Source organism: Gambusia affinis, linkage group LG16, assembly GCF_019740435.1.
Source record: "Gambusia affinis linkage group LG16, SWU_Gaff_1.0, whole genome shotgun sequence".
NCBI classification, from domain to species: Eukaryota; Metazoa; Chordata; class Actinopteri; order Cyprinodontiformes; family Poeciliidae; genus Gambusia; species Gambusia affinis.
Genome location: NC_057883.1, coordinates 25,522,284 through 25,544,655, shown reverse-complemented (window position 1 = coordinate 25,544,655; position 22,372 = coordinate 25,522,284). Strand labels below are relative to the sequence as shown.

The 22,372-nt window shown below is 37.4% G+C and overlaps 1 protein-coding gene and 1 long non-coding RNA gene across 2 annotated transcripts in view; one reads left to right on the top strand and one right to left on the bottom strand.

The window, feature by feature from the left end:
* LOC122845904 (gamma-aminobutyric acid receptor subunit rho-1-like) overlaps nucleotides 1–22,372 on the top strand; it is a 23,183-nt gene extending 811 nt beyond the window's left edge. The window contains exons 2-10 of the mRNA XM_044142449.1: nucleotides 6,107–6,157; nucleotides 6,249–6,355; nucleotides 8,603–8,670; nucleotides 9,710–9,933; nucleotides 12,281–12,363; nucleotides 14,428–14,568; nucleotides 15,277–15,429; nucleotides 18,304–18,500; nucleotides 21,914–22,372. Of these exons, the coding sequence (XP_043998384.1) occupies nucleotides 6,107–6,157; nucleotides 6,249–6,355; nucleotides 8,603–8,670; nucleotides 9,710–9,933; nucleotides 12,281–12,363; nucleotides 14,428–14,568; nucleotides 15,277–15,429; nucleotides 18,304–18,500; nucleotides 21,914–22,216 (1,327 nt within the window). The 3' untranslated portion in view covers nucleotides 22,217–22,372. The remainder of the gene's footprint in view (nucleotides 1–6,106; nucleotides 6,158–6,248; nucleotides 6,356–8,602; nucleotides 8,671–9,709; nucleotides 9,934–12,280; nucleotides 12,364–14,427; nucleotides 14,569–15,276; nucleotides 15,430–18,303; nucleotides 18,501–21,913) is intronic.
* LOC122845905 lies at nucleotides 13,369–18,359 on the bottom strand. Its single transcript, XR_006373156.1, has 3 exons — nucleotides 18,278–18,359; nucleotides 14,584–14,643; nucleotides 13,369–13,734 (listed from the first exon to the last, which is right to left on the bottom strand). It is a non-coding gene; the product is annotated as an uncharacterized LOC122845905 (long non-coding RNA).

Genomic DNA, 22,372 nt, shown 5'->3' with positions numbered 1-22,372 from the left:
TTTCTTTTTCTAGAAAATTTCTGAATCAATCTCCAAATTTCTGAGAGTGTTTTTGTTGGACATCTTCTGCTTTTTTCTATCTAGTATGGCCCTAATGCGCCGTCATAGGAACAGCTATAGAAAGAAATCAAATAATTGAAGCTGAAAATGCTCAGAGACTGAGAGTTTTATTCCCTGTTTGTAGTTTATTTAGCATCCAGTGTTTTTCCCTGTTCCCTGCATCACCTGGACGCTCCCTCCCTTCAGAAAACAGACTTATTCAGACAGCAGGTCGGCCAGATGAGAGAGGGAGACCTAAATCCCTACTTCTATTTATGTATGACAGGACGATGCTGTGCTCTCTTGCCCCACAACTGCTGCAGGGCAGATAATGACTGTTTCCCCGCCGGCTGCAGTTGTAGCCAATGTCATTTCAGGTGATTATTTAGGCTAATTGCAGCCTGGTTAATGTGTGCATTGGATTAAACGTTTTTACTGAGGTCTGAACTGGATCAGTCGATGAAACATTTGCGTTTCCAGTTTAATGACTGGAAGTAATGTCTCAGGACTGACCTCTGGCATTCGGATCATTTATATTTAAAAAGTACTTTAATTTTAAAAACTAATGTCATTTGATCAACAAAATAATTTATAAACTGTCGGATTTAGTCTGATTAATCAACTTTTAGCTGCAGTCAGAATATATCAAGGTTTATCTTCATTGCATTATCATCATTTGGGGACAAACATAAATAGATCCTTGATATATATATATATATATATATATATATATATATATATATATATATATATATATATATATTTACAAAATTCACAATTTTGTAAAATTAACCACTTTCTCATTTTTGAAGCTCCATTAATGTTCAGAATCCCAGTAAAGATCAAAGAATAATGATAGCCAATTTTTACACTTATTTTGCATTTTTATTACGGAATATTAAGAAATATTGTTTAAATAATTAAATCTTGCAAAATATTAGGTGCAGGAGGTGAGAGTATTAGCTGTCTGAATAAAATTTGGAAATATTTTTTAAAGTAGGGCACAGCTAACGCTCACCTAGTTTAGCTGCAACGCTGCCTTCCTGTCTGCACTTCACATTAAAAATGGAAAATAAATGCTTTTAATCTTTAAATCTTTTTAACTACATTCCTAATTTTCAAAGCAAGTCTAACATTTGATCTGACATCAAGCTTTTCTAATTGTCACCAAACCTTTCAGAATAAAACAAACTAACTTTTTAAAGCAATTTAAATTTTTCTCTCTCCTCCATTCACTCTGACAGCTAATTAAAACAGGCAGCGTCTCATGGAGGCGGAATGTTGATGCTTTTCTTGGTATCTGAAGATTTTAAAATTTACACTGACGAAAGAGAACGCTCACAAAAACAAACAAAAATCCACTCACAGGTGTCAGATCACGTATTCCGGTCCTGTAAGTATTCCCTCACTAATTTTTAATCAATTTTTTAAGAGAAGAGCCGAGGGCTAAAAACTGGAGCTAATTAGCTATCCAGTTCGTTTTGCTGCACCCCCTCACCGTTGTTTGCGCATGCGCAGTGACAGCGTCCGTTCTTCTTCTTCTTTGTTGTAATGGCATTTGTATAACAAGTGAAGGAAACATTACCGCCACCAACTGGTGAAACTGCCCCTAATATCACTGAAGTAACGGGCTGAATGACAGACATGCGTTTATGTTTTTTAAAATGTACCTTTGCGATCGATCGGTAGATCGCTACGGACATATTGATCACCTATCAACAATATAGGGTTAGAGCAGCTAGCTTTTTAGTTAGCAGCACAGACAGTGTCTTCAGTTAGAGGCTCTTTAAGATACGCTGCAGTACAGACAGCAACTGGAGATGCCTCCTGCCCACAGCTAAACTTTACAACAACTCTATGAGGAAACTTGGATGAACTACATTTAATTTATCTTTATTATTATTATTAATAATAATTTATACCAATTTTAAATTGGAGTTTAAAATTGGTATAAATTGCTGCCATATAAAACAAGAAAGAAATTATAGAAAAAAATGCTGTAATTTTGTCTCATACAGTGTCATAAAACTCTGGCATCCCTTCCTAAAGCTCTTCAGATAATATTGCATCATTTTGTAATAAGCAAAACGTGCATTTCCTGAAATTGCTTCAGGCGTCGCTTTCAGTTTGGTTGCCACAGAAACTGTGCAAACATAAATGCAATTTCTGCAAAGGCATCAGGTAAATAAGCACTTTGAACAAGCAACACTCAACTTTAAATGTGGGGAAAATGAAGAGAAAGTTCTCTGTGGATGGTAAATACACAGCAGCTTGTCATTTAAAAATATATCAGCACTAAGTGCAGCTGCAGCCTGTTGCCTGAAGTGAGAAGCTCTCTTTGAATTAAAATCTGCTGAAGATGATAAGATTTTCCCCAAGTGTGCCAGAACAGCGCTGAATGCCTCAAAACGCTATCAGCATCCACTTAATATATTCAACAAACCCCGTCAAATCATAATCCTCCCCTGCCTTTAGATGCAGTATCACTTTTTATGCTTCAGCTGGTTTTTATAGATCAGAAAAACAAGTTCATTACTAAGACTCTCCTCCATCTGAAGGAAATGAATAGGTTTTAATTAACAAACAGCTGCTGGGTGCAGAGATCCTGATCAAAGGGTCAAAGTTAATGGACTTGGAATTGGACTTGGTCGGTTTTCAGAAAGAAAGAAAAACTCCTCTGAGAGATGATCATTAAAATACAAGCAGAATCTAGTTAAAATTATTAGTGGTATGACAAGATATGCAGCTCCAAACTGCTTTGTAATCTTTAAATGCCAGTAGCTAAGTTTCCTTTAGAGATGTGAGCAAAAACTTTGTCAATGTTACAGTAAAAACACAATTTCTCGAATGCCTTTATTATTTGTATCAAATAATAAAGGCAGTTAAAATCACCCATGTATGCTTCTGTTCACGTGAAAAATCATTAAAAACATCATCCTTCAACTACTTTCTATTGTCTTCTTCGTCATTTCCACCAGTAGTAACATCCTACTGGTGGAAACATTGCATTAGTGAAATGTTGTTTTGTTGATGTTAGCAAAATATTAAAGTTTTGCACACATTTGTAAAGGAAATGCAGTTTGTGTTTCCATTATCCATAAAATTACAAAAATAAATTAACTTAATGGAAATGTGTTAATTTTGAAACATAATAAACCTTTTTGGAGCTAATATGAGGTGTTTTTTTTTGGCTGTATAGATTTTGGTATATTTGGCATCACATGGGGGCTGCACAGTGGTGCAGTTGGTAGAGCTGCTGCCTTGCAGCAAGAAGGTCCTGGGTTCGATTCCCGGCCCGGGGTCTTTCTGCATGGAGTTTGCATGTTCTCCCTGTGCATGGTGGGTTCTCTCCGGGTTCTCCGGCTTCCTCTCACAGTCCAAAAACATGACTGTCAGGTTAATTGGTCTCTCTAAATTCTCCCTAGGTGTGAGTGTGAGTATGAATGGTTGTATGTCTCTGTGTTGCCCTGCGACAGACTGGCGACCTGTCCAGGGTGACCCTGTGACCCCGCCTCTCACCCGGAACGCAGCTGGAGAGGAACCAGCAACCCTCCTGACCCCATTAGGGAAGAAGGGTGAACAGAAAATGGATGGATGGATGGATGGATGGATGGATGGATGGCATCACATGTGTGATGTGATCAACAACAAGATGTTGTTACTGGCAGAAACGACAAAGAAGACGACAGGAAGTGGTTGGAAGATCATGGCACTGCATGTTTTTTTAACAACATATCAAATGAACAAACTTATTCTCTTGTGATTTTAATTGCACTTCTTATTTAATGTAAAAATCGCAATTGCAAAACAGTGGGGTTTTTTTTAGTGGAATATCAACAAATTTTGTATATATTTGTTATGGAAATGCAGCTTGTTTGCTGTTTCTTCCTATTAAAAGACGCCTCATGTCAAACGTCTCCCTGCTGGCACATGCAGGCTCTGTGAAGTCAATTTGAATAAAAACCTCAGACATTCATGTTGGATTCAGCTCTTCCTCTCCTCTGTTTCTCATCACCTGTCTGCTGTCTTGACTGTGAAATCCCGAAGCGACTGGCTGCTGCTGGGTTTGGAAAGACGAGATGCACAGAAGGACAGCAGAGGAGAAAACACCTCATAGTGGAGATGCTAAAAAGACACAACAGCAACATTTTTACCATTTCAAACTGAACACATTTAACCTGTTTGTGTTTTATTTAAAGGACATTAATCAAAACTCTTACAATTTTCTGTTTGTAAATAGTTTGAGTTATTTATCCAGAAAGATGCACATAGAGACTGTTGTCGAAAATGACTCTGAAATGATTATAGCGATATCTCTGCTACCGACAGAGCAGAGATTTTAAATTATTCTGAATTGATTTATGTTTTATAATTCTCTCAATATTTAACATTTAATAGGATTAATGCCTTTAAAATACAATATTTGCCTTGTAAGTGTTTTATTTACAGTTATCCTGCTGTTTTCAGCTGCTGTTCTTGTTATTTGTGGGCCTGCTGCTAGTAAACACGTCCATAATGACCTCTGCACAAATTTGGCCCAGTAACCGCGGTGCGGCCTCATGTATTCCCGCAGCTGCGGTGGTGGACCAGGCAGCGGACAGGCGGCCTGCATGTGCCGCAGGTCAGCAGAGACGGGATTGCAGAGGCATTTCTGCCAAGAGGATTAAGAGCCAGCTGCTGGGTGGATGTGTAGCATCCGCTGGCCCAACACCGACTGCACTGCGGCTTTAACCCAATGAAACCTTGTTCCTTCGCTCTCATTTCATTCTCCATTATTCCCCCTTTTGTTTGCGTCAGTCTCTGCGTCTCGGCTCCGCTCAGTCTTTGATATTTCCTTAATGCACGTCTTCAGTCAACAGGGATTTGGCTTCGCCTGTCACAGCACAGCTTTACTCTATTAATCCAGTTTGGGTTTTATTTTTTAATTTATTCTGTCCCTCTTTCTCCTCGTGGCCTAAAATTTATACCGAAGGTACAAAGTGACTGGCGGCCATGTTGGAAAGTAACACCTTGGTGACTTGGTGCAAAATTTATCAACTGGCTGCAACGCATTATAACCAGAATTAGATAGTAACTAGTTACTTTTACTTGAGTAACTTGTTTGGGAAAATTAATTTTTAGGAGCATTTTTATTGTTGCAAAATTCACTTTTGGATCATTTGTACGAATCTGTTTGGGCTTCAACTGCTTCTAAAAACATCCAGTTGTTCTTTAGCAATGAGTTCATAAATTTTGGTGTCTGGAAAATGAGTCGTTTCAAAAGCTTTCTGATTGTTACGTTACATTCCATAATCACTGTGCCGTTACCTAGCAACCACAGCAGAGCCCAGCCTGTTACTTAGCAACCTATGCTGAGTTCCAGCACATTGAATTAACTGCACAATGGCTGCTGGAAAAGACAAGTGTTGTTGTTGTTTACTTACCACCCAGAAATTTCTTGCTGCGTTCTTGTTGATTGTGCAGCAGGTTACCCTTCTGTTTTTCAAAGAGCAACGGTTGAATAATTTTGCATTTGTTTTCATGTACTAAAAAAAAACTTAATTACAGCTGTAAATGTCACGACTTCTTGAAAAAGAAAAACTTGTAATTTTAGATAAATATCAACTATTCTGTAAATTAATTTCTATTTTTAGAATTTAAATGAAAGCTATAATAAAATTGAGCAAAAACAGACTAAAAAAACACAAAGTTCCCAACATAATGGCAAAAAAAAATCACAGCTAAAATATTAGTATTTTTAGTGTTATTTATTCCAGGAAAAAAAATGAAAAACAGCTAAAAACTTGTATTTGTTATTACATCTAAATTTAATAATATTATCTGGTACTTTTTCATTTTTATCTACAGTTAACTATTGTGATGAGACAGATTTTTTTCTGTAATATATAAAACATAAAATGTAAAAAGCTTTTTGTATTTACTTAAGTTGTCTTTGATATTAAAACATGTTTCTGACTGGAAACATTTAAGTGTGAAAAAAACTGTAAAAACTAAAGAAATACATAAAACGATAGAAAAAACCAATATTAATAAATGTGCCATAATGTTTTGTGTTTTGAATCACCAGGTCAAGAAGAGACACCAGAATGGAGGGAGGAGGCAGTCAGAAGACTGGAAGGTAAAATTAAAGAAAAATGCATTTTCTTTCTTTTTAAAAATAACATAAAAGTTTATTTTTCACAAACATTTTGCTTTTATTTTCCAAATAGTCCAATTTACAAACGAAGCCCAGACCTGACCAAAAACCCGATGACAAAATCTGAGCAGCTGCTGAGAATAGATGATCATGATTTCACCATGAGGCCAGCGTTTGGAGGTTAGAAACTACTTTATAGATCAAAACTCTCCAAAATGCTACACTAGATCCAGTCGGTGTTTTTCTGTTTTTGTTGTTTTTGTTTTAACCTTTTAGTCCTGCAGGCTCTAATCTCCCTGAAACCTTAAGAACGCCATTAAGCTCTGCTTCATGTTTTCATTTTGGAAGGATTTGTTGAACGATTATGCAAAGATAAACTCAGACTGGAAGACAGTAATTATTTAATGTGTTTGTTATCTTTTATACTGTAAAACACAAAATCTTACCAAGTGTTTTGGTCCAGTTCCTAGTGCAAATATCTCAGTCCACTTGAACAGGGCCGGTCCAAGCCTTTTGGGGCCTCTGGGTCTTGTCTTGTCTTGTTGTTTGGGGGCTCTCCAAAAATGAGGCTTCATTATTCCTACACTGCTCTGTGTGTAGCATAGCTGCTATGATTAGCATCATTTGTAATTAGCTTACATCACACCAGTTTTGGCTGTTGATTTTTACCTTACAGGAGCAGCAAACTAAAAAAAATATTTGACCTTTGAAATGCAGAGTGGTACACTGCAAAAACACAAAATCTTAGCAGTAATTCTTGTCCACTTTTTAGAGAAAATAAATGAGTTACTTAAACTCACTTTTAAGAAACTTTTCAACAAGATACAGGAGCTTATTTTAAGTCAATAATTTCTCAATAATGATGAAAATGTTCTGCTTCTTTTTAATCTACCAATACTGTATTGGTAGTTGTTACTTGTAAGTTAGCTTTGTCTTATTTCAAGTGTACAATAGAAACTAGACCAACAATACTTTTTTAGGTTGTGTTTTTTTTTACAGTGTTGATTCTCCTTTGATGCAAAAACAAAAGCTTATTTTAGCAGCAACAAATCAGCCATGACCGCCTTTAATTTGCAACATGTGCTGCTATTTTTTATCACAACAATCTACCCTAACCCACAAAGTGACGCTTTGCAGGATCGTCTTTTCACGTCCAATGTGAAGCATGAAGAGGAAAAGAGAGTCGTGTTGCATCAGCTTTTATCTGTTATGACCTGATTGTTGTTTTGTGCTTGTGGGAATTTGATGATGTAGAGTACAGGGGCTGAAATAGGTCAAAGATAAATCAAAGCCCGACTGTCAGCTGTAGCACGAGCATTTGCTGTGTGCTTTCTTTTAAACGCTGTTTATATAAAATAATCTAAACAAATCCAGTGAATATGAGCTACTTCCTTAACAATACAATCAGTTTTAGAGTTTTTCAATGAAAGTTTTGTCCTCTGAAGCATGAATGTTACTAGTATCAACACAGAAATTAAATAAATTAAATGTTTTTTGAAGACTGCAGCCAAAAAACCAGCTCTTACCTTTCTGTAAGAATTAAAGCTGATTGAAGGTGTAAAAATGATGAAGATTTGGTTTAGTGAAAACAACAGGTTTTATTTTCTCTGGTCTAATTCAAACGTTTCTGTCCTATTATGATCTAAAATAAACAACACAGCAGAACATGTAAGACTGAAAAACTTATATATATAATAGCATTGAATAATACAAACTAAATACTGTTACATATGAAAAAATTATTTCTATATTGTTTTTATAACTAAAATAATAGATTAATCCCTTCTTGTTTCCTGCTGCCGTTGTTGGGGAAATATAAGACATCAAACTTGTTAACGTCCTTACTCTAATTTAAATTTAATCTGCAAGTGATACTTTCAAATAGTTAAAGTAATATGGAACATTTAAATACCAATCTACATTTCAAAATCTAAATATTTCTTTTGTACGTTTGTTTCTCCTGTAAGGTTAAAATCATCAGCTGTAGTAACAGCAGTATGATGTAAGTTCATTATAAATTATGCTAATGATAGCAGGAATGTTACACACAGAGTAGCGTAGAAATGATGGAGCATCTGGTGTTGACATGTTAGTATTGGGGCCCCAAAAGAAAATCTGCTTTGGGCCCCAAAAAGGTTTTGCGCCGGCCCTGGCGTTACCGTAGTGACAGTCCATTAGGCATAGTAATGGTGTGTTTTATGAAAGAAAAGTTATGCAACATTAGTTTGCAAGGTCAGAAAAAAACTTTTATTTTTTTAGAAAGCTGCTTTATGACTAAAATAAAACTTTATTTTCACTAAACAGTAAAATCAGCTGGCTAGCTGAGAGGAGAGCTTTTGTAGGTGAAAGGTCAAAATGATTGTATGTTTAGTTACAAACAGAAAATAATATTTCAACACACTGACTTTGGAAATGACTTTTTTTCAGGTCCTCCAATACCTGTGGGTGTTGATGTTCAGGTGGAAAGTATTGACACCATCTCTGAGGTGGATATGGTGAGGATGACAGAGCTTCATAAAAATCATTTAAATTAAAAAACAGGTCATGAATTACTCTTCACTTATTGGACATCCATGTAATGGTTAAAAGAAAAACAGAAATTACAGTTCAGGGATTGACTGATAGTTCCCACAAGTCTGAACTGGAAGTGACCCGCGCCACTGATCCGCCATCTTGGTAGGCAAGCTCAGCGCAAAGCGTGAATGAAATAAAGTTTAATGATTTATCGCTGTAGTGTACTTATATTTTTTATAAGTTAGGTAGGAATTAGAAGAGAGCTAGTTCTAAGCTTGTGGCTTGTTTATTGTTGTCATAGCAACTCCTTAGTAACGGTCATAACAGTTAGTGACGGATACCAGGATCGCTGTCAACTGCAAAGTTCCTGTCAGTGAGACGTCACATGAGGACTTTGTCTTCTGATGATGTCACTAAAATAAATGTTTCTGTCCCTGATGAGGTCAGAAGCTCTTTAGTTCAGGAAGTGTTGCACATTTGGTCAACGTTGATGTTGCTATGAGCTGCTGATCGGGTGTAACTGGCAGCCATTTTCTAAAATTATTTATTAAAATTTTTCAAAATAGTTGGACCATTTTAGTATAAAAGTTTGAGTTTATAGATTTGAAATTTCTATTAGAAACGTCAATAATGAGATTATTCATATTTTTCAAACTGCTAAAACATAAAATGTAAACATTGCCCTAAAGCCTGTTTTACATTTTATCACACAAGCCAATCAAATGTTATTAAGAGTTTTAAAGCATATTTACAGCAGGTTGTTCCTGAAAATGAAATGTGTATCATAATTTTATTTCAGTTAACATCCATAATCTTTTTGGAAGATTAAATCTAAACCAGGGTGATAAAGGGTGTCAATTTAAATAAAAAGTTATGTTTTTGTTGCCCATCTGTATCTAATCTCATCAGAATTTCACTTATGAGACAAATTTGGATGTTTGTCCTGCCGAGTGCATTAGGATGATGTTTGTCATGAACCAAAATTTGGTTTCATATTGTTTAATATTTTTGTTCCTGCAGGACTTCACCATGACTTTGTATCTGCGTCACTACTGGAAAGATGAGCGGCTGTCGTTTCCCAGCACCAACAACCAGAGCATGACGTTCGACAGTCGTCTGGTGAAGAAGATTTGGGTTCCTGACATGTTTTTTGTTCACTCAAAGCGCTCTTTCATCCACGACACCACCACTGATAATGTCATGTTGAGAGTTTATCCTGACGGCAACGTGCTCTACAGTCTCAGGTCAGAACAAACTTATTTCTATCTGATTCACAAAGCAAAGAGCAGGAAAGATGCAGGTGTGTAAGCACATCTAATGCAACAGTTTCTACATCTTTTCAGTGCAGCTGTTTTCTTTATCTTCCTTACTGGCACCCTAAGAAAGAAATGGAAAAAGCTCATTTGTTTTTTATGAAGGTAAAATAATCTGAGAACAATACTTGAAAAAATCCAACCTTTAGTCTGAGAGCATTTAACTAGTGAGGTTAAAAATATGGCATTATTTTTGATATTTTCAGGCACACTAGAAAAAAATAAAATTATGAGAATAAAATCATAATATTACGATAACAGTCCTAATATTCTAACTTTATTCTTGTAATGTATTCTCAAAAATGATGGTTTTATTTTCATGTTATAGTTTTTTCTTGTATTATTTCTACTTTATTCTTGTAATACTCTGATTTTATTCTTGACATATGACTTAATTCACTTTTTAATTTTTTTCTCATAATATTATGACTTTGTTGTCGTAATTTTATTTTAAAAAATTATTAGTGTTCTATAATACTACATCATAGCTAACAATTTCACATAACATAGTTTAGCAAGGTAATTTTATATATTCCAGTGGCGGGCACAGATAACTAAGAAGTTGCGCTAACCTTAAAGCAGTAATCATAAACATTAGCTCTGCAATGCATTCTGGGTACAGAACAAATGTCAACATCATTGGTGGAAATCATGTACCAACAAAAATGCTCTCAAAGCAGTTCAGAATATTTGTATTTGTTTAATTATTAATCCTGGATGTTTACGTCACGTATCTCAGCTGTTCGTTTGCCACTTGCTGACAGAGAAGGTGATGAGAGGAAACAGAACTTCAGCATAAACAGACTTCAAAATAAGAGCACGGATATAAATATCTAACTACTTCAGGAATTCTTATTAGACGATCCCCAGCAGATGTCGAACTTTATTCAATTGAAAGATTACAACAAAGTTAGCAAAAATGTTAAATAGATACAAAAAAAATATATAGCTCTTTTGGCTAATCAGAGTATTTGGGATTTCTAAATCTCAATCCACGAGTTCCTGTTTTCCTGTAACTATAACCCGGTAAACACCAGAGAAGGTTAGAGAAAGTCTCTCAGTTTCCATAGCAACCTTTAGAGTGGATGTTTACAGTAAAAAATACTTTTGTGTGTAAAAAACTGAATGTGTAAAGTTTATTTAGCTGTACTTGGATTTCAGTTGGAGCCATGATCTCTGGTCAGAGACTGGGCAACAGTTTCCATGTCAGTTCTGTTATAAAGCTGGCAGCATGTTGGCGTCGCATCTGATCTTTTCTTTTTTAGAAACATGAACTTCCCTGCTTCTGGCAGAAACACTTTTTTCCCCCACTAGGGGGTCTTTTTGTGGCTCTAGTGTCCCTTATGCAAGGAGGAAGGAGAGGGGGGAAGACATGCGGCAAATGTCGTCAGGTCCGGGAATCGAACCCGCGACGCGTCGCTGGGAGCCTCCAGGCGTGGGGCGCGCTAACCTCTACGCCCCGGAAACACTTTTTTAAATCAACTATTCCCTCTGATCTTGGATGCTGTGTAGCTGGAAGGATATTTGTAGATTATTGTTTTTGTTTCTTTTCAGCATCCGTTATGATGTGTAACCATGGCAACAAGGTGGTTTTTGAACCAGGAACAACTGTTAACTTCACAAAAGTCCAAGTAATGCTGCTAATACTGTATAGGCCTTTTTGCACTGCAGGGTCCGACCCGGTTCTATCAAAAGTCTCCCCTGATACAGAGAGATTATTGTTATTGTTATTATTATTGTACAAACCATTAATAACAGGCAGATCAATAATTGTGATGCAGGTAAAAAAAAAACCCACTTTTTTCTTTATATTGGATTTTTCCCATAAAAATAAATGTACTCAAATTAAAATATTCCATTTTAATTGGGTTTTGCTGCTACAAAAAAACCCACAAATACATTTTAAAGCTTTTGAACCATTGTTGGAAGTGTGAAAGGGGCTTTGAATAGGACGTTTCTCTGCCAGCACTGCAGGTAAAATGGAGGCTGAGAGACTTTTGTTCAGCTGCAGGTCTTGATTAAATATAAAAGATATCTCTCAGTTTCACAGTGGAGATAAATCCAGGAAGCTTTTCTAAATCGGGGAGTCATGATGGTGAAATGACTCATCCCTTTAATTCTGATTACATCTTAAAAGGTAAGAGGAAAGCAGTACAAGACACTAATTAGTTTCCTTGTTATGAAACGGAGCAGCTCCAGGTTTAGTGATTGTCATCTGATGTTCAGATGAAGGTTTGTTGTCTTGGTTTAAGGAGGATCTGCTCTGTGTTTTCTGCAGGGTCACAGTCACTGCCATGTGCAACATGGACCTGAGCCGCTTCCCCCTGGACACCCAGACCTGCTCACTGGAGATCGAGAGCTGTGAGTGAAATGATTTCTGGGGCAAAGTTCAGATCTTTTGTTTTACAGCTGGGACTTAAGATAAGATGTGAGATGAAATAAGCTGATCTATTTTCAACTTTTTTGTTTGGAAACACCAAAAACTAAAACAGCATTTATTCTCAAGATAATTTCTCCCTCAGAACTTAATGTTAAACTGCAAAAAACGTAAAATTTTACAAAATATTTTTGGTTTCTGGTGCAAATGTCTTCATACGAAACTCAAAGTTACTTCATAAGTAACTTTACAGCGAGATCTAAGAGTTTGTTTAAGTCAATAATTTTTTAATATTGATCTTTAAAAGTACTAGTGCCACCAAGAGATTATTTCAGATATAGCTACATGATGAATAATAGCTACACATTTTCCCCTTGTTATAAGTGAAATAATCTGCCAATGGAATTAGCTTTTTCATCAATATTAAGGAATTATTGACTTAAAACAAGTTAATAAATCTCACTGAAAAGTTCAATTTGTCTTATTTTAAGTATTCTAAGAGACATCCACTAAAATCTGGACAGGAAATACTAGCAAACAGCTATTTACACAGTCAACCTGATGAAATGTTGTGGAAATCAGATTGGGTTGCTAGGTGATGGGCGGAGCTCCACTAGGGTTGCTAGGCAACGGGCTGGGCCTTGCTGGGGTCACTCATGGCACAGTGCCTGCTGATTTGTCAAGTTACTTTCCATAGATTTTTGAAATGGCTCATATTCCAGATACCAAAACAATAACTTATCACCAAAAAACGGTTGTTTCTTTAAAGCGTGTGATCCGTTTCTCCAAGCAGAACGAACTGAAATGGAAGTACAAAAGGTGAATTTTGCACAATAGGTTCCCTTTATAAAAACAGAATGCAAATAGAAATAAAGCACCTGGAAAGGCAGAGGATAAAAACTCCAGTCTGAAATGAAGTCAGCTAAACTGACACTTTAATTCTGGTTAAAATATTTGCAGTAAAATTTGCCCCCAACAGAAACATTAAAGATTTCCACCCGACTCCAGAGTATTCCTGTCGATTTCCTTTCCACACATGGTGTTGCCTGACAGTCATTTTTAGTATCATCACTCTTCAGGAGCTTTCTTCTTGCCCCCTGCTGAGACTGACATGTCCGCTTTGCATACCAGATATTCCCTGAAACCCCAGATCTGCTGCGCATTAAAGTTTTAGGACTTTCTGCCGCTTTACTTTGAAGTCCGTCTCATGTAAAACTTCACGGTGAATAAAGAGCAGCATGTAGAGAACACTGGCAGGTAGAGACCGTACGATGATGATGATGATGATGACGATGATGATGATGATGACGATGATGATGATGGGTAGTTCACATTTTCATCCAGATTCAGAGTAGCTTTGTTTTAGTAAATTTATATTTTAAAAAAGGAAACAAAGTAAAACACTATTTTACAAACAAGTAACAAAAAACAGCACATAATTTGAGATTATCATGTCATTTATTCCATAGTTTCACACCAATAACTGAAACGCATCTAGATTTTACTTTTCAAATATTAATAAACCTTATTGAGACAGTAAACTATATTTACTGTCTGTTAGTGTAAGTAATTTCTTAATTTCTGAAGAGTGCTAGTATTTTTATCTACAGGATGAAGGTTGGACAGTATGGCAGCAAAACGGATCATAACTGATATGAAATAGGTGTTTCATATCAGTTGATATTGATAGTTATTGATTAGTTTTTTGTTTTAGATTTTTGAAATACCCTCAAACAGTTGGGATAACCGTTCCCATTTTCCCTCCGCAGTTTTTTATTTTTAAGCAGTTATGAGGCACAGCGGTAAAATTGTAAACTGCTGCTGCGCAAGTTGTTGCTAGGTAACAAGTTCCTCAGCAGGTTGTTGCTAGGTAACCTACGAGTTAGTGCGTTAATTCAAATTCAAAAATACTTTATTGATCCAAAAGGGAAATTAATAAACGTTAAACGCCACTAACCTAGCCCTGGATCCAAGTTCAGTTTATTATTCAAATGGGTTAAAATTGTTTTGTAACTTAAAATGTTAAAACTTTTCTGTTTCCCAAACAGATGCGTACACAGATGACGACCTGATGCTGTACTGGAAGAAAGGAAACGAATCTCTGAACACGGATGACAGAATATCTCTGTCCCAGTTCCTGATCCAAAAGTTTCACACCACCACAAAGCTGGCGTTTTACAGCAGCACAGGTAGCTACCACACACCTGAATTCAAACATCATGTCTCATGTTGGTTCTCAGCCATTTCACACAGGAACCCGCCGTCTGCAGAGCAAAAACACAAACTGTTATCAAGTGGTTTTAATCTAGTTTCTACTACAAATATCTCAGTACACTTGAAATAAGATCAAATTAACATAAAAATAACTTTTCAGCAAGAAATATTAGCTTGTTTTAAGTCAGTAATTCCTTAATATTAATGAAAAAGTATTTGTTCCATTCTCGGATTATTTCACTTATAACAAGACATTTTTCCTACATTATCAGTAAAATGAAGCAACAACTTTTTCATCAATATTAAGGAATTATTGACTTAAAACAAGCTCCTGTATCTTGTTGGAAGATAGTTCAGTCTTACTTTAAGTGCAGCAAGATATCTGCACTAGAAAATAGTTGGTAAGATTTTGTGTTTTTGCAGTGAAGAATCCATAATCCTGGCAGTGAACTGAAGCAGACAGGCTCTTGTGGACCTGCTGTGCTCTGCAGGAAACCCACAGAAAGCTTTTCACTGTTCACACAACCACATGTCACTTTCCAGCGACTCAGCGCATGAAAAGGATTTTGTGCGCTATCTTTCTCTGCCAAAGTTGCAGGGACAATTCCTGCAGTGTTGACATGGCTCATCAGCTGCCTGACAATGTGGGAATAACTGGCGCTGTCTCTCTTTTTGTGCTGCAGGCTGGTACAACCGTTTGTACATCCACTTCACCCTGCGGCGCCACATCTTCTTTTTCCTGCTGCAGACGTACTTCCCCGCCACGCTGATGGTCATGCTGTCCTGGGTGTCCTTCTGGATCGATCGCAGGGCCGTTCCTGCCAGGGTGCCACTAGGTAGATCTATTTGACTAAGAATTAGCCTCTATTAAAACTTTCTCAATTATTTAGGTACATCATTTCAGTGTTTAAATGCTAACTCTGCAAACATTACATACACTAAATTAAATGTATATCCCTTGATGTTGGTACATTTTCTAATATGCATAATTGGCATTTTTATACGTCCGTTTGGGTTTCTACCTCTTCAAAGTGGTTAAAAAAACATCCAGCTGGTTTTTGACAATTAGTTAGTTTTTTTTGGTGTCTGGAAAATGAGCCGTTTCAAAAACGTCCTGATTGTTGAGTCTAGGCCTGTCGCATTACGCAATAAATCAGTAAATAACATTTTTATGACTTTTCAGTTTCTTTTTTTCCCCCCTTTAGAGAAATTAGAGAACAAAAGTCTTTAGTCTGGTCTAGTCGAATCACCGTTACCCAGCAACCCCAGTTGAGCCCAGCACGTTACCTAGCAACCCAAGTGAAGTTCCAACACATTTGGTCAGGTGGTTTTACCACTGTATGCACTGTACAATGGCTGCTGGAAAACACCAAAGTTTTGTTATTGACTTACCGTCCAGAAACTACTTGCTATCTTCTTGTTGTTTGTGCAGGAGGCTCCACTTCTGCTTTTGAAAGATGTACAGATGTACAGATGTATAATTGCACATCTGTTTGCAGCCATTTTCACATTCGAGTGTAAACGTTGAGCAGCATATTTGGTCAGAAGACGTCACAAGAGGCCCTAAAACAGCTCATTGGAGGCAGAGGGGGGGTTCAACACCCAGTCTGACCTGATTAGTCTTCATTTGTCTGATCAGACTCAACATGAACTAACTGTTTTAATGTGGCATGCTAATGAATCCAAAATAAGTTTATGCCTTTAAATAGAGAAAATGACTGCCTCACCCCTGCTTTTAACATTACAAACCCTAAAACATTGTAATGCTGCACCTTGTTACAGGGTTATAAAGAGATAAAAATCCTATTTCCTTTGGCCTTGAATGCTGCAACATGAAATAAATAAACAGAAGGAAAGAAATGCAGAGGCTGATCATAAAAAAGCTTTTTCGTCTTCAGGAAGGTCGGATCCTTCAGGGCTTTTCATATAAGACACTGAGATTCTTCTGAGAGTCAGAGCTGAAGAAAACAACCACATAAAAACGTCTAACTCAAAGAATCTGAGCTATTCCTCCATCAAAAACGGTTAGACCTCAAGTAATTCACTATCAATTTTAAATATAGTCTACTTTAAATTTTAAACTGTAACTTTTAGGATAATATCAGCAACAGCTCTCCTATTCAAAATCTAAATGTGCTCGCTTGCTCAGGTCACAAACAGGATGTACTAAACAAATGCTCAGAAAAAAACAATGTGTGGGTGCCAAAACTTTCTCCAGCTGAACAGAAACAGAAATGACTGTCTTTGGACCTAAAGAGGATCGATCTAGTCAAAGCACAAAGCTTCAGTTACCACAGCTGGAAACGAGAGATCAGGATGAAAGCCGGGTGTAGTGATGAACTCTGACCTGAGCCTTCAGAGTCACATAAAGACAGTTACAAAATCAGCCTTCCATCGCCTGAAAACCATTTCCAGAACTAAAGGACGAAGCCAGATCTAGAGAAACTCGTCCATGTGTTCATCATTGATTTCTGCAACAATGTGTTCACAGGTCTGTGTAAAAAAATAAAATCCCACCTGTTGGTCAATGAACCATAATAAATGCAACATTGACAGACATATCTGATGTTCTCATGTGATGTCACACTTCCATGAAGTTTGTAACTGAGATCCATCTTGGAAGGCAGTTGCGATGGAGTTGCTATGACAACAATAAACAAGCCACAAGCGTAGAACTACTGTAGCTCTCGCCTCGTTCTTAATCCTAACTTATAAATAATAGAAGTACTTTAGAGCCATTACTCGATTACAGTTTAAGTACTCTACCTGCCTGAGTAACACAAAGATACATTTCAATGATACTTACTGTAGTACTGACTGCTGAGCTAGCAGTCAGTAGCTAATGTAGCTTCTACCGGTTTGTTGCTCCATATATTTACTCTACCAGTCACCAGAACCTTGTTATTCAGTTTGCAAGCTCTTTACAAATCTAAGCATTTTATTTTATGTGTTCATAGTTTGCGCTTCTTGTAATCTATGAACTTGTGGCCGACTTATTAAACTCCCTTGTCGTTACCGTTAGGTTTTTGTTTGTTGCTGCTGTTTAGTTTTTCTCGTGTGTGTTTTCTTTTATGCACTTGTGATGATGTGTGTTTTTGTGTGTGTGACATTCTGTGTGTTCAGGGGGGGCCTGTGTGGCAGATACAATGTATATATTTCACACCCGAATGTATGCTTTTATTGTGAAAGGGAGACGGTGAGAGGAGAAGACACAAACGGTTTTACTTCATTCTATAATTGGTTTTGATTGGAAGACATTGAGAATAAAATAAGACTTAAATTATAGTTTTGTCTTTTTCTGCTGACTTCCACAAACGCGGAGATTACACTTCTCGTAATCTATGAACGCTTAGATTACCTACTTAGATTACAAGGTAGGCGGGTTAGGGTTAGGGTAACCCTAACCCTACCCTCACAACAGGAGGCCGGACACAGTTTGTCCACATCGTCTGACATGTTTTCATTACCCGATTCATTCGGGTCGATCCTGCCAGCAGCCATTATGTTACTGTGTCTTCCTCTTGCACATTGGTCAAGAGAGTAAATATACTTTCTTTTTGTTGACTGTATGATGTTTTTATGTTTCCATAATTTAAAACACTTTGAACTGAAATGTGCCATTTAGATAAACCTGGTTTAACATTACAGAGCGAAGCGTCAGTTTTTAATTCCCCGTGTGTTTACCACAGTGTTTGTCGTCTTCTCTTCAGGTATCACCACAGTGCTGACCATGTCCACCATCATCACCGGGGTCAACGCCTCCATGCCTCGCGTGTCCTACATCAAGGCCGTGGACATTTACCTCTGGGTCAGCTTCGTCTTTGTCTTCCTCTCGGTGATCGAGTACGCGGCTGTGAACTACCTCTCAACTGTGCAGGAGAGGAAAGAGAGGAAGCTGAGGGAGAGAGTAAGTTATTTCTGTTTGTTGGGTTTTTCTCTGTTTCCTGCCTGCTGTGAAATATAAATATGATTTTGATCTGACGGCAACATTTTTCAAACCAGAGAGGTTTTAAATATTTAATGTTGGTTTTGTAAGTGAATATAAAAACACAAAAAGCAAAGCTGGATTTAACATTACACTCAAAGTCACAGCGTTCCAGTTAAAGTAACATTTCTCAATTCCAGTCCTCAGGCCCCCCGCCCTGCATGTTTTAGGTGTTTCCTTCTGCCACACACCTGGATTGAATCTTTGGGTGATTAACAGCCTTCTGCAGGACTTGATGGTCATGCAATCATTTGAATCAGCTGCTCTGGAATAGAGGTACATCTAAAACATGCAGAGCAGGGCTGAGGACTGGAACTGAGAAACACTGATTAAGGTAACATTTCAACATGGCGGCGCCCATAAACATTGTTAGCAGTACCTCTTACATCAGTTTAAGCTTTACTTTCCATAAGCAATCATCACTTTAAATTCGTTCAGTATTGACATTAGATTTACTCTGATTTGCTGTTGTTAACAGAGCGGCCATATTGAAACGCAAAGACTGCCTTAAAATCGTAACGAGGGTCAACTTTCCCAGTAGGAAGCCCGACTTCGGAGGGCGTTCCAGTTGATTTTTCTGACTGGGCCACTGGAATTTACGAGTTCTGACTAGAAATTGAATGCACCACAAGCTTCCTCAGTATTAAGGTAAATACTGAAGAAGCTATCCTATTGAATTTTCCACATTGTTTGTCTTCAGTAGCAGAAAGAAGATAAAAGTTCAAAAGACAAAATAAAATGTTCTTCCACATTCTAGTTGACTTTCCTGAATATACTCAGTTTATTTACACAGTTAATTTTACTACAAAGATCTGGGATAATTTCCAAATGTATAAAGGAATGTGCTAAAAAAAAATAAGGTTTTCATGTACTTGAAATATTTACCTAGATGTAATCTATGAGATTTGTCAACATCAATCTGTGTAGTCACAGTTAATAAGTTGGTGATATTTTAATATTTCATTAATTCTGCTGAGAAACACAACACATTTTTTAAACCAAAACTATGTACTAAAAAGCATATTTTGGTCAAATTTGGCTTGGAAAACACAGAAAATAGTGAAGTTTTGTTACTGTGGTGAAAGAAAACCTGTTTAAACAAAGAAAACTCAGACATTTAAATCGAGTTCATTGATGGATCAGTCAAGGCTGACCTGATTTATGGGAAAAATATTTCCAAACTGGCAGAAACGAGCGTTAATGATTCATGTCTGTTGCCAATAAACAGATAAATATTTTCTGAATCGTCTCTCTTTAAGCTCCTCAGAGGGCTACGGTAAATTATTTCTGGGAATGCGGAGCTGCTATTCTTCATGTGCCAAATGTTGTGGCATATGGAGCCAAACTGCCCACATACCTCGAGGAACATTTCCAGCAAAAACATCTTCAATAAATCTCCCACAGCAAACTCGTTTCAATGTCATTAGTATGATACAGAAATAAACCCACTTAGAGACAAGACAGTTTGTTACCTTTGACAATAAGGGACACAGTTTGCAAAATTCACATTTTGCAAGTTTTTGTTCTTTCATTTGGGTTTGTACTGCTTCTAAAAACAACCCAAGCGCTAAAAAAACTCAGCTGTTTTTTTTTTTCAATAAGTTGATGCTTTGTGGTATCAGGACAATGAAACTATGAAATGTAATGCCACTAATCAACAGGCCCTACCCCTCACTGAGTGACCCCAGTGAAGCCTAGCCCATGGACCTTACAAGCCCCGCCCACAACCGACCCACGTGACCGCAAGTCTCACAAACAAAGTCTCCTGTTTCTATGGAAACATGACTCCATTAGTGCTTCATTTCTAGCGGATTGTCACAATATATCAGCTACTGCAATGGACAGAGGAACTAACAAGTTCATGTCATCAACTGGGAGGAGGTTACTGGTTTCTCAGTCACAAACTGGTTGCAAACCTGAGGCCAGCAGGTGTCAGTCAGTTATGGTAGATCTGAACTTTGACCTCAATATGAGAAGCTACAGACTGACAGGAGGAACCAAAGAGCTCTGGAAAGGTAAAGGAAAATCTTCTGAAGATGGGATATAATTCATTTAATCTCACATAATTATTGCGGTAGAAGCCATTTGTTTGTTAAAATTTAATGAAATCTATTTGTTTTATGTGATGTTTGTTGTGAATGACGTAAACTCACAAAGGAACGAGGTAATTAGTCCAACATTTAGAAACTACAGCGGCTGTAATGAACCACAGCAAAGGTAAACAAAGGTAAAATAACCCGAACAGGTGATCAACTCAAAACCACTCCTACCTTTTTATTCTCTCTCTCTTTGTAGTTTAAACACACCTGTTACCATGGCAACCGTCTGCGCCCCGCAAGACGAGCAAAGATTACGTTAAAAACAAAACATTCAGTCCGTTACGATATCAAGTTTATTTCTGGATTATTAATCGTTCCTTCCCTGAACACAGTGATGGTTGATTGACCAGCTGTACTTGGTGCTAGAGAGGCTAACAGGAGGAACAGTTTAGTCCAAAACCTTTTCTGTTAAAATAAAATCTTCAGTGTGTGTCAGATACACGTTGCATATTGATCTGTTTAGCTAACGTAAGACTGTAGCAGACAGGCTACAAGGTGTACAAGTTGTATCAGTGCTGCTATTATGCTGTACTTAGCTAACAGGAAGCAGTTTGTGAGACGGCCAATCACGTGACCACGTAGAATGGGCATCAGCCAATGAAAAGCGGCCCCTGTGGTAAAGTCCATAACCTAGCAACCCAGGAAGAGTTCTATCTGTTACCTAGCAACCCGCGCAGAGGTCCAGTAGGTTTAGTCAGCTGGTTTTACTCCTGGAGAAGAAAAGTGTTTTGTTGATGGCTTAAAATCCAGAAACCACTTTTCAATGGTGTATGGTTGTATAATTGCGCATCTATTTGCAGACATTTTTATGTGCGAGAGAAAACATTGAGGGGCCTGGTTTGCAGCAACTTATTTGGATTTAAAGAGACAAGACGCCCTAAAACAGCTCATTCCGAAAGGAGGTCAAATACAACAGAGTATTAGGGTTATACAAATTTTTATTAATAAATAAAAAAAATAAAATTATGAGTAGTCATATGACAATAAAGTTGAAATAATACAAGAATAAAGTCATAATAATTATGATTATTCTCATAAAAATATACCTTTATTGTAATTTTTATTTTCTTAGCGTGGCCCTGTCATACTCTAAACTTCAGAACAAACCCAAGTCTTAAACCTCATTATCTAAGAATAATTTTGAACAAACAATGTATAAAATGACAAAAGAAATTTTCACCTTTAAGTAAATGTGATTTATGCACCTTTTACCCTTTGTTTGTTTATATCGTTTAGCTGCCGTGCACATGTGGCATTGGCAACCCCGACGAGATGATGATCGACCCACAAATCACTGGCTACGGCTCCATGGATGTCAACACCACGGGGAATTATGGCATACCTGAGAACGGCGGGCGCCAGGAGCGAATCCTGGCCCAAGTGGCGCTGAACGACCCTCAGATCACGGGTGAGGTGAAGGCCTCCCGAAGCTACGTCAACATCTGGATAGACACCCACGCCATAGACAAATACTCCCGGGTCGTCTTCCCCGGCGCATACATCCTCTTCAACATCATTTACTGGTCCATATACTCATAAACTGGGACGCTTTAAATAGAACGCGGTTGGATAGCCGACGGGCTAGTTAGCCGGCTAGATAGCCAGCAGGCTAGTTAGCTGGCGGGCTGTTTAGCCGACTGGCTGGCGCAGAAGCTAAACCGATGCTCTGTCAGAGGATAAACTGGGGATCAACAA